The following is a 14,509-nucleotide window of genomic DNA, read 5'->3' on the forward strand; positions in this document are numbered from 1 at the left end:
TCCTTCCTTCCTTCCTTCCTTCCTTCCTTCCTTCCTTCCTTCCTTCCTTCCTTCCTTCCTTCCTTCCTTCCTTCCTTCCTTCCTTCCTTCCCTCCCTTCCTCTGAGCTAGACACCCATATTTTTGCCCCAGGAAAGCTCACCATTTGACCCACACAGATGCTGGCAGCCTCCATCATGGCTCCATCAGCAATGGATCTGGCTGACTCCTTTTCAATGTGGGGGTTTCCAGAAAGCAGTTCCTCTACCACCTATCAAGACAGAGACAAATTCAAATGACTTCAGAGTCAGTCTGCAGAGGTCCCCTGAAAAGCAAGGGGAGGGCCAAGATGGGAAGCATACTTTACATTTCGATATTCTTCCAAGGTGATCCGTCCATCACTGTCAGAGTCATACATATGAAACAGAACTAGAGAACAAGAGAGAGAGAGAGAGAGAGAGAGAGATTCAGGCATGTCAAGTCTTCCTGCGTATGTGTGAAAAATAGAAATATCCTAGGAAATACCTTTGTTTACTGGCCAGCTCCCAGGGTCCCAGGCCCTCCACACAGCCAAGAGCCATACCTCCATTCTTTCTTTATTTGACCCTTGGCCCAGCAGCCTTTCCTCCTCTTTTTTTTTCCAATCCTTACCTTTTATCTTAGAATCTATATTAAGTATCAGCTCCAAGGCAGAAGAGTGGAAAGGGCTAGGCAATGGTGGGTAAGTGACTTGCCCAGGGGCCACATTTGAACTTCCTATCTCTAGGCCTGGCTCTCTATCCACTGAGCCACCCAGCTGCCCCCTTCCCTCCTCTTCTGAAATCAACCCACCTAAGATTATTAGGTCCTTTTTTTGTAGATTGAGGCAAAGTCTGTTTTCCTATTTCCACTTATTTTGTCCTCTGGAATTATATAAACTAAGTCTAATCCAGTACATTTGGGATGATCAAATTTGGGGGAATGGAAGATTACCTGATCCTACCTCTGCCTGATTCATGAATCTTGTTTAAAATATTCCCAGTAAGTGGTTACTCCATATAGCCATGAGTGGGGAATGTTTTTCCCATGAGACAACATTCCATTTTTTATGGCTTATATTTAGGGTTGTTGTTTAGTCGTTTCGGTCATGTCCGACCGTGACGCTATTTGAAGTTTTCTTGGCAAAGATATTGGAATGGTTTGCCATTTCTTTATCCAGCTTAGTTTACAGATGAGAAAACTGAGGCAAACGGCTAAGTGACATGCCCGGGGTCTCACACCTAGTAAGTGTCCAAGGCCAGATTTGAATTTAGCAAGATGAGTCTTCCTGATTCCAGGTCCAGTACTGTATCCACTGTGCCATCTTGTTGCCCAGTCTTTAGGAAGGTCACCCCATTTGACCAAAATTTGCTTCCCTATGATTCCCACCCTTCCACTCCAAGTCTGCTCTCTGGAGTCAAGCAGAGTTAGTCTAATTTGATAACCTTTACACGTTTGAAGACAGCACCGTTGTTTGGAGGAAGAAAAAAAACCAACAACTCTGTATTCAGAAGACTTGGGTTCAAATACCATCATTCACAATTACTACGTCTGTGATCTGAGGTCATAATCTCCTTGATCTCTATTTCCTCATCTATAAAAGGCCCTTCCAGTTTTAGGTCTATGATTCCATAGCCCACCTCTCATATCTTTTCTTCTTCAGGCTATAAACACTCTCAATTCTTCCATATGCCTTACTTTCATGACCCCATCACCATCCTTTGGTGGCCCTTTTGGATATGTTCCAGTTCATCACCAATATGGCACCCAGAACAGAATGCAGCACTCCCAATGTGACCAGATAGCCCAAGGCATGCTGGGACTATTGTCTCCTTTTATTCTGGGCATGGAGTCCTATTCATGGAGCCCAAGACTGCATTAGCTTTTGGCAGTTATAGATTGTTGACTCTTACTCAAGCATTTTGTCTGGCTGTCCTCATGCCTGCATTGCTTTCCTTGTCCTTAACTTCCTAGAAGTCCAACTAAAATCCCATCTTCTACAGGAAACCATTCCCAACCCCTCCTGGTATGAGTGCCTTCTCTCTCTAATTATTTCCTCTTTATCCAATATCTTGACTTCATGACCTTCAGAAAGTGGCCTCGCTCCCCTTAGGCTCAGTTTTTTCATCTGTACAATGGGGATGTTCATGCTTACATTATCTGACTCACAAGGTGTAAAGAGCCAAGGGAAGAGGATAATCATTTATCAGATGCCTACTATATTACAGGCCATTTGCTGAACACTTTTCAAATACCATCTCATTGGAGACTCACAATATTATTATTCCCACAATTTTATACTCATCATTGAGATAACCAAGGTAGATGGAGTGATTTGTCCAGGGTCCCAGATCTGGTAAGGGTCTAAAAGCTAGATTTGAATTCAGGTCTTCTTGACTCCATGACCAGCCTTCTATCCACTGGACCACCCAAATACCTCTAAAAGAGAACTTTGTAAACTCTTAAGTGCGTATGTGTGTTTCTATGTATGGGGGCCAGAGATTGGGGAAAAGTCCTGACCCTCCGGTTTCATCAGGGTAAGGAGCTCATATGAAAATTCTTTCCACTGATATAGGTTGACAATTCTATGGAGAGTTGTTTGGGGCTTTGTGCTCCCAAGTGACCATCTGCACAGAAGGAGCAGTTAAGATGAGAAACCTGGAAAATAGATCACAAGCAGCAATAGAGGTAAGATATAGTGGGGATGGGGAGACTTCAATTATCCAGTCATCTGCTAGCTCTTTGTCTCTCTGTCTGTCTTAGTCTCTCTGCCACTGTGTCTGTCTGTCAGTCTTTATCTCTATCAGTCTGTCTTCCTGTCTGTCTGTCTCTATATCTCTTTATCTGTCTGTGTGTCTCACTGTCTGTCTCTCTTTCTGGCTCTTCTATCTTCCCACTACTGTGAAAAAAGGAATAGCTAAGAACTTTTAAAAAACTCAGACACCTTTGCCTTCTGTCTTAGAATCAATTCTGTGGATTTGTTCCAAAGAAGTAGAGTGGTAAAGGCTAGGCAATAGGAGTAAAGTGACTTGCCCAGGGTGACACAGCTAGGAAGTGTCTAAGACCAGATATGAACTTGGGACCTTCTATCTCTAGACCTGGCTCTCAATCTACTGAGCCACGTAGCTGCCCTCCATAGCTAATAACTTTTTTACTTTTTTTGTTAGAATTCTATCCTTCAAAAAGTAAGGAACCAAGGATAACTTCTATTTTGGAACTGATTCTCTCACAGGATGGTGATGATGGGAATCTTGGAGGGAAGTGACCACTCCTTAGAGTTTGTAAGAACAGAGAGGAAATCTGGGCATGGTCTGACATGGACCCCAGATTTGAAGAAAATGGATTTCAGAAAGTTCAGAGGAAAAATGGATAGGATTTCATGGAGTAGAATGTGTGTGTGTGTGTGTGTGTGTGTGTGTGTGTGTGTGTGTGTGTGTGTGTGTAGGAGGCATCAGAAGGGATGAGATTGCACTGAGCATGACCTCAGCTGCCGGGGAAGGCTGAGGGTGGTGGATCTGCTGAGCTTGGGAGTTCAGAGCTGCAGTAGGGCTACAAGCCAATCCTGTGTCCTCACTAAATCTGGCACCAAGATGGTGAGGCCCTGAGAGCAAGGAATCAATAGACGACCTAAGGAGGGTACAGGTTTGATCAGGTCCTTAAGCAGCTGCCACATTTCCAGCATGGGTAAGACAAGGACACTCAGTCTCAAAAAAATAAGATAAAATAAAAAATAAATCAAATTGGAGACAGTTAGGTAGCTCAGTAGATTGAGAACCAGGCCTGGAGATGGGAAGTCCTGGTTTGAATCTGGCCTTAAACTCTTCCTAGTTGTTGGGCAAGTCACTTATCCCCCACTGCCTAGCACTTGTTATGAATAATATTGATATAGATGGATATATCCAAAAGTATTAATAGTTTATTTAAAGTCATATTGGTAATTAAGAAGGCCATGCGCCTGCTAAGATCTAATTCAAATTGCCTGCCATTACTTTCTGCCCACCTGGCTGCTCTATACGAAAAAGAGCATCCCAATCAAGTTCTCTCTATTTAAGCTTTGCTTTACGTTGGCTTACGTCACCACCTAAGAAGGAAGCCTGTTGAATCATGGGAAACGTAGTTTTCAAGACCCCTAAATGTCCACAGGAAGTTTATATCATACATCTAAATATTAAGACCAAGGATCCCAAATTTCCACTAACACACCTTACTGCTCTTTTGCCTTGGAACCAATAACCAGTATTGTCTAAGATGAAAGGTAAGAGGTTTTATTTTTTTTTTAATGAATCAAATTGTGAAGTTGCAAAATAAAGCCATTCCAGTGAGAAGGAAAAATAGGATTTGTCTGAAGAGATCAATGTGGATGCACAGGAAACTCTCTAACCATCTTAGATTAAAAAAAGAAAAGTATATAAGATGGAGACAAGGATGGTAACAAGATGAATATAAGTGTATTGTGGTCTTATGAAAATAATTTGAGGAGTGCTAAGGCTCAGAATGAGCTCAGGCTGATGAAAAGAGTGAAGGACAAAAAAAGAGTTTAAAGCTACATCAGAAGAAAACTGATCAGAGAAGGAATAAGATTTTTCCTTGGTGGGGTGATAATGGACAGATGAAAAGAGGTAAAGCTGCTCAATTATTGTTTTGCTTCTGTTTTCTCTGCCACAGAGAATGATCTTTATGTTGGAATGACAGAATGAGGAGGATAACATCAATTTGATGCTTAAGATAAATAATAAAGTATTTTTTTGACTTGCCCTTTATAAGCCACTATCAGGGATACTTGAAAGATCATGGAAGATGGGAAAGGTACCATGAGACTGGAGAAGGGTGAATGTCCCAATTCTCAGAAAAAGAAAGAGAACAGAGCCTGAAATACTACAGGTCAGTGGACTTGCCATCTATTCCTGGGAAAATCCTAAAACATATCATTAAAGAGATGGTTGGCAAATACCTAGAAAAGGAAACAGTGATTACAAAGTACTAACCTGGGTCGTCAAGCACAGGTTATATAGGTCCTGTGTTAACCTCATTTCTTTTGGGGACAGATTTATTAGACTAGTAGATGAGGAAAATGTTGTGACACAATTTACCTAGATTTTAACGGAGCTCTGGATAGAGTATATCATACTCTTTTTATGGGGAAAATGGGGAGATATGGGCTAGACATTAATGAAGTCAGATGGATTCATAACTGGTTGGTTGATTGGACTCAAAAAATCGTAGTTAATGGTTTAGTGCCCATGGTCACTTGGCTGATATGTACTGAGGGCAAGATTTGAATCCACATCTTTCTGTCTCCAATTTTGACTCTCTAAGCACTATAGCAAGTACCTCTCTTTATTAATAAAAATAATTCACTTTTGAGTGTGATTTATTTCATGGGATCATCTTGCTATTGCACCATCCTCACTGAATATAAACAAGCACTGGGTCTTGTTCCAAGACTGTAAAGATTTTCCATCTGCCAGGCACCTGGTCCCTCCTTTAGGTGTTGTTTCCCCTCATTAGAATGTAAGTTTCTTAAAAAACTGAGGCCACTTTGCTTTTCTATTCATATGCCCAGCTGTTAGTGCAATCCCATAATAATGGCCCATGATAAATGCTTCTGCTTTCCCCTTTTTTCTATACAGAAAATATCCCAAGTGTTTTGTGCCATTTTAAGCTGAAATGGTTAGAAATAATACTAAGATTTTGGGGACATCCCAGATAAGGACGGTTGATCATATATATAGTGTGGGTTCTGACCATTTCTTTTATTTATTTATCTCTAAACCCTTACCTTCTGCCTTAGAATCAATAAGTTGCATCAGTTCCAAGACAGAGAAGTAGTCATGGGTAGGCAATTGGGGTCAAGTGCTTTAGCCTGGGTCATGTAGCTAAGAAGTGTCTAAATCCAGATTTGAACCCAGGATTTCCTGTCTCCAGGCCTGTCTCTCTAACCAGCCACCTAGCTGGCCCAGACTATAGGTTTCAGAATGAAGGTTTATGGAAGGGTCAGGGTCAAGTTGGTGGGGACACAGTGTTCAGTGTCCAGCCATTTGGGAGATCTGGGAGCCCTCTGACAACTGGACCAGCAGGGAGCCTTCCCATCCAACTCACATCTTAGCTTCTCCTTTCTGCAGCGCTCCAGCTGTTCCTCATCCATGTTGGGCTCAATTGGTCTGAAGTAAGACATTATGATCAGGAAATCCTCAAAGTTAATCTCATCAGCCAACCCATTGGGTGCTTTTCGGAGGTTCCTCCAGAAGAAATTAGGGAGAGAGGAAAAAAATTAGCACTGCCTCCACTCCAGGAAAAATATTTTTTAACGAGCTTTCATAGTAACTTTTCTTCATTCCTTCACAGAAGATGCTAACTTTTTTCATGGCAAGACTATGACATTTGGATTTTACAGGTAGGGCAACTGAGGCGCAGAGCAGTCATGCCACTTACCCAGGACCACACAGCTGTCAAGAACTTGGATCTTTTGATTTTTTTTACCTCCTTGGTCCTTGAGATTACGAAGTAGAGACAAGGGACTCTAAAGATACTCTTGGGGAGGCCTTTCGTAACTTCTGAGCTGACTTGCAGTGGGTCAAATCAACCTTGATAAAAGCCACTTGCCCGCTTGCCTGGGACATGAAACTATTCATTAAGGTGAGCAGCCAGACTCCTAGTTCTGTTTATTTGGCTATTTGAGGAACGTAAACTCAATACTGAGGAGATGGTTACCCAAGGGAAGGGAAGATAGTTGCCTCTAGTTGGCAAGGGATGGCCTTCCAATAGTATTCCTTTGGTCGCCCGCCATCTTTAATCCTTGTAGGATAAGTCCTAACTAATAAATATAGGTGACATTTATCTGGCACTTCAAAGTTCACAAGGTAATCATTTGGTTGCCCCATCACTCCTCCAAGTTAGGTACTAGACATATTATTATCCTCATTTTACAGATGAGAAAATTGAGGCCCAAAGAAGTTAAAGAACTCGCTCAAGTTCCCATAGCCCATAAGTGTCAAAATGGACACAGTTAAATGACTTGCCCCCTACCCCCCAGCTAAAAAGAGTTGAATTATTCTTCAACAAGTCACTTCATGAAACCTCAGTTTCTTTACCTGTAAAATCGGGTTTTAGGACTAGATGCCCTCTAAAATGCCTCCCAGCTCTAAGTCTTTTCATCCTGAGGGGGCTCTCCCTGAAATATCTAGTCCCTATTTACCACTTTGGGCAGAGGGGAGGGGAAGAGAGAGAGGGAAGGAGAGAATCTGAATCTTGAAATATCAGATAACGATGATCAAAAATTGTTTCTATTGGGAGTAGCTAGGTGGATCAGTGGCTAGAGAAACAGACCTATAGATGGGAGGTCCTGGGTTCAAATCTGGCCCCAGACACTTCCTAGCTGTGTGACCTTGGGCAAGTCATTTAAACCCCAATTGACTAACCCTTCCTACTCTTCTATGAATATTTAGTATTAATTCTAAGTTGACAAGGAAGGGCTTTTTAAAAATGTTTTTACATGTAATTGAGAATTTTTAAACAATTAAAGATTTTTAAAAAGAAAGCTTATAACAAACAAACAAACAAAAGAAATATCTAATCCCTAAGAAGAGCTGGACCTAGAGCTGGGCGCAGGAAGGTGAATCTCATACAGAGAAAACTTGGAGGAAGGAGAGAGAAAGAGATGTCTCCCTGCATGTCAGTGGGGAGACGTCTCTTCCCTTCCTCACTTCTTCCAAATGTTGTTCCCCAACTCAAATCATCTCATTATCAAGATTCTCCCACTCCTGATGTATTATTTAAAACAATCGCCCTGTTCTTATGGCTGAGCTGTAGACTAAATATATACGGTGTAAAAATAGACCCCTGTATTTACCCAGCATCTCCTGAGCACATTCTACACACATTAGCTCCCAGACCCGACTAAAGGAGCTTTAGCAGCGATGGGAAGCCCTGAGGTAAGACACAAGAAAGAACGGGGTGCTGGGTCCAAAGCTAGAACCGGCCACCGAAGGAAGCATGGAATCTCCTTCTTAAAGGGCATCTAGAAGGTTAGGGTAGGTCGTCATCCTGAAGGTGGAAGGACTGAGTAATTTAGGGAGAGGGAGAACAATGGATAAACACCAGGCTCCTGGAGTCAGGAAGACCTGAGTTCAACTGGCTTCAGACACTTCCCAGCTGGTAAAGTCACTTCCCCCTGCTTGCCTCAGTTTCTTCATCTGTAAGAAGAGCTGGAGAAGGAAATGGCAAACTAGCTATGTGACCCGGGGCAAGTCACTTCCCCCTGTTTGCCTCCGTTTCCTCATCTGTCAAATGAGTTGCAGAAGGAAATGGCAAACTAGCTGGGTGGCCCTGGGAAAGTCACTTCCCCCTGTTTTCCTCAGTTTCCTCATCTGTTAAATGAGTTGCAGAAGGAAATGGCAAACTAGCGAGGTGACCCTGGGAAAGTCACTTCCCCCTGTTGGCCTCAGTTTCCTCATCTGTCAAATGAGCTGTAGAAGGAAATGGCAAACTAGCTGGGTGACCCTGGGAAAGTCACTTCCCCCTGTTGGCCTCAGTTTCCTCATCTATCAAATGAGTTGTAGAAGGAAATGGCAAACCAGCTGGGTGACCCTGGGAAAGTCATTTCACCCTGTTTGCCTCCATTTCCTCATCTGTCAAATGAGCTGTAGAAGGAAATGGCAAACCACTCTAGTCTCTTTGCCAGGAAAACTCCAAATGAATTCAGAGTCAGAGATGACTGAAAATGCCTCAGCAGCCTCTTTTTATTCTCTGAATGTCCCTTTAGGGTGGTATCGTTATCTCTGTTTTTACCAATGTGCAAAAGGAACATATGGGAGCAAAGTGACTATTGTGGTCCATTAAAACAAGAAAGAAATAGCTAATCCCTACGAAGAGCTGGACCCAGAGCTGGGCACAAGAAGGCAAATCCCATCCAGAGTAAACCTGGAGGAAGGAGAGAGAAAGAGATGTCTCCCTGCGTGTTGGAGGAAGCACCTTCCCTTCATCACTTCTTCCAGATGTTGTCCCCTGTCTTAAATCATCTCATTAAAATTTTTTCCCACTCTTGGCATATTATTTTAAACTTTAAGGGGTGCAGGCTTAGAGATGGGTGGTCCTGGGTTCTGATCTCTGACACTTCCTAGCTGTGTGATCTTGGATTTAATATTGATTCTCAGGGATTTTTTTTTAAAGGGGACAGCTCGGTGACTCAATGGATAGAAAGGCAAGCCTGGCGGCAGGAGGTTCTGGGTTCAAATGTAACCATAGACATTTCTCAGTTTTGTGACCCTGGGTAAGTCATTTCACTCTATCTGCCTCAGTTTCCTCATTGTTCAAATAAACTAGAGAAGGAAGTGCCAAATTAGCTGGGTGACCCTGGGCAAGTCACTTCACCCTGTCTGCCTAGCCTTTGCCCTCCTGTCTTCAAGTTGTTACTAAGGCAGAAAGCAAGAGTTTCTAAAAAAGGAATGCTGTTTTAATAGTTTTTATACTTGGGGTTCTCGCTCTCATCCCCCTGGATAAGTCCTTTCTTCCCCTCTGGGCAATGACATATTTCAAATATTTACATAATTCTATTTGAACACTGCCTTGGCTCTTAGTCAAATCCAGGGTGTTGCCTTTCCATAATCTTCTCTCTCTGGGAAACCACTTGATTCCACAGAAATAGAAAGGGGAAGGTCCAGTCACAGGGACTGCCAGGCACTTTCCGTCCTTGTCTGTTTCTGAACGTTCCCTGGAAGTCGGCTGCTGTCCCTACATGCGTCAGAATGGCTCCCAAATCCCAATTCGGGTGTCTGCCTGAGAGAGGGGCAGATCTCAAGATTCCTAGCACTAAAATCTGGCCTCAGGCTCCTACTAGCTGTGTGACCCTGGGCAAGTCACTTAATCTCTGCCTGCCTCAGTTTCCTCACTTATAAAATGGGGATAATAATAGCACCTACCTCACAGGGTTGTTGTAAGGACCAAATGAGATAATTTGTGTCAATGCTCTAAACATAGGACCTGGCACAGACTAGGAATTTTTTAATCCTTACCTTCTGTCTTAGAATCGATATAAATATCAGAGACTAGACAGAAGAGCAGGAAGGGCCAGGCAAAAGGAGTTAAATGACTTGTCCAGGGTCATACAGCTAGGAGGACAGATTTGAACTCAGGACCTCCCATCTCTCAGCCTGGCTCTCAATCCACTGAGCCACCCAGCTGTCCCCTCAGTATTAAGGTTTACAAAATGCCAGTGAGCGCAGAGTGTGCCAACGTGGAAGCAAAAAGGGTCCCATCCTCAAGGAGCCACCATTTTATCATTGTCTCCAAGATGGTACCCAAATGAGGAAATTCAAGGTAAACAGAGAAGAGAGACAGCCTGAATAACTTGATGCTCACAATAACCCTAGGAGGCAGGTGGCAAAAGTGGTGCATTATCCAAGCAACCGCAGCTGGTCTCCTGGTTTCTGGCACTAATTAAGTATTGAGCGTCCTGCTTTTCCATTCCCACCGATCTCATTTGTTATTTCTCTTCTCGTGTGAAATCACCTCCTGGCTCTCATTTCCATTCCACAAACCCTGATTACACACCTACTGGGGCAGGGGAGGAGGCAGCCAGATTGTGGAGGGCTTTCAGCACTGGGCAGGGGGGGGAGGCGTTTTGGATGTGGAAATAAACAAATCGAAACAGAGAGCCGAATGGAGATGGAATATCGAGTTCCTGCTAGTTGGTCATTGAAAGGTTTTGGCTTTCCCCACTTCCACCTTCCAGATCTGATGTTGACTCATGTGTGAAATCAACCCCTCCACTTTTCACAATGTGCACCCTTAGAATCCTCACTGATCCCCAGGGCTCCCCTCTACCTCACTCCCATCATGCCCAGGAGGGTCAATGCCAAATGTTCTCATCAGGACACCAAAGCTCCAATCATTCTCCCAATATAGTGATGAAGCCCAGGAAGAGGTATTATATGATCATTGGGCTGGAACTGGATGGGATCTCCCAGGTGATCTGGTTCACCTCCATCATTTTACAGAAGAGGAAACAGGAAACTGGGGATCATTGAGGTGAAGGTACTGATCCAAGGTCACTCATACAATGGCACCCTTCCTTGAACATGGTAGATATTCAGTGGTCAGACTTCTAGATCTTAACCTCTGTCAACCTTGTTCTCCATATCTATAAAATGAGAATAATAGCACCCCCTTCCCTGGGTAGAGTCATAGTTCTGTCTCCAGAGGGGATCCCAGAACCCATCTTGTCCAGCCCTTTTATTTTGTGAAGTTCAAATGAGAAAATAGATGTAAAACTATGATGATGTTGCCAAATAATCTCATTTTACCCATAAAAAACTGAGGTCCATGGGGGGCAGCTGGGTGGCTCAGTGGATTGAGAGCCAGGCCTAGAGATGGGAGGTCCTAAGTTTAAATCTGATCACAGATTATTTCCTAGCTGTGTGACCCTAGGCAAGTCCCTTAACCTCCATCGCCTAATCCTTACTGCTCTTCTGCCTTGAAACCATTACACAGTATTAGTTGCAAGGCAGAAGAAACTGAGGTCCAGAGAAGTGGCTTCTAATGAAGCTAATCATCAGACATTTCCTAGCTGTGACCCTGGNCAGAGAAGTGGCTTCTAATGAAGCTAATCATCAGACATTTCCTAGCTCTGTGACCCTGGGCAAGTCACTTGACCCTGTTTTCCTAGCCCTTGCCCTTCTGTCTTAGAATTGCTACTAAGACTAATTACTAAGCTAATCAGCGTCAGACCCAGGGTTCCTGATTTCTTGTCTGGAGTTCTTTAAATAGCCTAGCCTAAGATCGGCTATCATTTTCTCATTTTAACAAGAGAATGAAAAGGAAGCATAGAAAAATTCAGGAATAAATGCTCCCCTCCATATTTCTCCCAATTTAAGCCAGAAGAGCCAACAAGGCACCAACTGGACCAAACTTCTGCCTTCCCCTTTCCTAATGAAGTACGGAGGTGTCAGCAAAGGGCAGAAGTGGGCAGAATGAGGGAGTGGGAAGGGCAGAGCCAAAATAATAAGCCTGGGACATCAAGGGTGATCGAACCCATCATGCAAAGTCTCAGCCAAGTGCCCAGTCATATAGGAGGAACTGAGGCCTGGAAGAGGATTGCTCAGTCTTCAGACTGGCCCCAAAGACCACAAATGGGAGCAATGGGTGGAAGCAACAGAGGCCAGCTTACAATTGTTATCAGAGAAAGTTTCTTAAGAATGAGAGTTGTACCATAGTGGGCAGCCTCAGGAAGAAGTGGGTTCTCTCACTTTAAAGGTTTACAAGAAAAGACTGTATGAGTTGGGGCAGCTAGAGGGCTCAGTGGATACAGAACCAGGTCTAGAGATGGGAGGTCCTGAGTTCAATTCTGACCCCAGACTCTTCCTAACTGTGTGACCCTGGACAAGTCACTTAATCCCCATTGCCTAGCCTTTGCTGCCCTTCTGCCTTGGAACCAATAATTAGTATCAGTTCTAAGACAGAAGGTAAAGTTGTTCTTTTGAAGACTGTATATGTGCCTTTTGGAGGATGTTTTAGTGGGAAATTCCTTTTTAGGTATGAGTTGGACAAGAATGCCAGCACCTCAGTCAGAGGATGAGTTTGAATCCCATGTCAGATGCTCACTACCTGTTTGTTGAAAGGTGGTATAGCTGAGTGGATAGGGAGTCAATAAGATCTGAGTTCAAATCCTGCCTTATGAGCTAAGTGGGTGACCCAGGGAAAATCATTTCATCTCTCTGTGCCTCATTTTGTGGGCTCAATGGCCTCTAAGCTCCTTATATCTATGATTCTAGTATCCCATGACTAAGTGGCTTCTAAGGTCCCTCTCAGCTCTAAATCAATGATCCTATAACTAGAGTTCAAATCCAGCTCTGCAGCCTTGGAAAAATCAGTTAATTGGTGTGACCTCTGGCAAATAAGTCCCTAAACTTTTCTCAATCCCAGTTTCTTTATCTTTAAAATGGGAATAATAACAGCACCTGCCTCACAGGGTTGTGAGAATCAAATGAGATAACACATACAATGCTTTGCAAACCATTAAGTGCCATAGAAAACCTAGCTACTTCTACAATTCCTCGTGCCTCAGTTTCCTCATCTGTAAAATGAGGGAACTGAAATAGATGAACTCCAAGCTACCTTCCAGCTCTATATTTGTGACATTGTATGAGGTTGTGAATATGGTTGCCTAGATATGTCTCTTCCTGTTGGGATCCATTTTATGATGCTATTATCTCACCCCGCTCTAAAATCCTGTGATTCTGTATTGAGGATACACCTAAATTTGAAGTCTGCCTCAGATGCTAGTTTTGTGATGTTGGGCAACTAAATCTATCTGGGTCTCAGCTTCCTCATCTTTAAAATGGGTATAATACAGTGACACATGTAAAACCCAATGGAATTGCGTGTCGGCTATGGGAGGAGGGTAGTTGGAGGGAAGGGAAAGAACATGAAACTTGTAACCATGGAAAAATATTCTAAATCAATTAATTAAATAAAAGTTTTCCAGATTAAAAAAATAATAAAATGGATATAATCATAAAACTTCCCAGCTTTGTGAAGATTAAATGAGATATTCAAACATGAAAGCTTAAGCATTAGATAAATGTGAGCCATTATTATGGTGTAGAAAATTCTGTTTCTCTCTCCCTTATCTCTCTTTTTCTCTGTTTCTCTTTCCCCCCTTGTCTCTGAGTGTTTCTCTTTCTCTTTCTGTCTCTTCCTCTCTGTCCCTTCTCTCTGTCCCTGTCTTCATCTTTCCCCTTTCCCCTCAACAGGGGCTCTTAACCTGAAGTCTGTAAACTTTTGAAAAGTGTTATTTCCCAGTAATTGGTCATTTCCTTTATAAACCTGCTTTGCTAAGTATTTTATTTTAGGCAGTTGAGAACATTTTTTTCTGAGAAGAGGTCCTTGGGCTTCACCTGACTGCCAGATGGATTCATGATCTGCGCCCTCATAGGTGAAGGAATAAAATGGGTTAACCCAGCCAGAGCCTCCTGGTACCACTCTCCCCACCCACTGGGCTGCTCCCCACCCATCTTATCTTTAAGCATGCCCCTCCTGGATCTTTGGGGCCATGGGAACAGCCCTTCTCCTTCTTCCTTTCAGTTTCCTCCTCCATTTTTAAGAAATCTCACTAGACAGGAATTCCTCTACTTCAAAGTAGAGAAGAGACCAATAAATCAATTAACAAACATTTATTGAATGCCCCCTATGTGTCAGGCACTGGGCTAAGCCAAAATGGAGCATCCCCTGCCCTCAAGTGGCTTAGACTCTAGTGGAGGAGATGGATATACACATATTTAAGCACATACAGGATAAATATAGCAGATGGCTTTACATCTCCAGGGAAAGTTGGCTCTTTCCTCCTTTTCCCTTATGTTCTCAAACAATATGTAGACCTCTGAGAGGCAATTCCAGAAGGGTCTAATTGAACAAGCCGAGTTAGGGAAAACTGCTTCTAGGGTTGGCTACTTTAGGAGGAAGGTAGGCAGCAAAATGGATAGCATGCTGGTCCTGGGATCAGGAAGACCTGAGTTCAA

At 43.2% G+C, this 14,509-nt stretch overlaps 1 protein-coding gene across 1 annotated transcript in view; it reads right to left on the minus strand.

Annotated features, from left to right (window-relative positions):
* TESC (tescalcin) overlaps positions 1-14,509 on the minus strand; it is a 63,182-nt gene that overhangs the window by 5,084 nt on the left and 43,589 nt on the right. The window contains exons 4-6 of the mRNA XM_044685443.1: positions 6,096-6,235; positions 346-407; positions 73-249 (exon numbers count right to left, since the gene is read on the minus strand). Coding sequence (XP_044541378.1) covers positions 73-249; positions 346-407; positions 6,096-6,235 — 379 coding nt within the window. The remainder of the gene's footprint in view (positions 1-72; positions 250-345; positions 408-6,095; positions 6,236-14,509) is intronic.

The sequence above is a fragment of the Gracilinanus agilis genome, chromosome 1 (assembly GCF_016433145.1).
Source record: "Gracilinanus agilis isolate LMUSP501 chromosome 1, AgileGrace, whole genome shotgun sequence".
Taxonomy (NCBI): Eukaryota; Metazoa; Chordata; class Mammalia; order Didelphimorphia; family Didelphidae; genus Gracilinanus; species Gracilinanus agilis.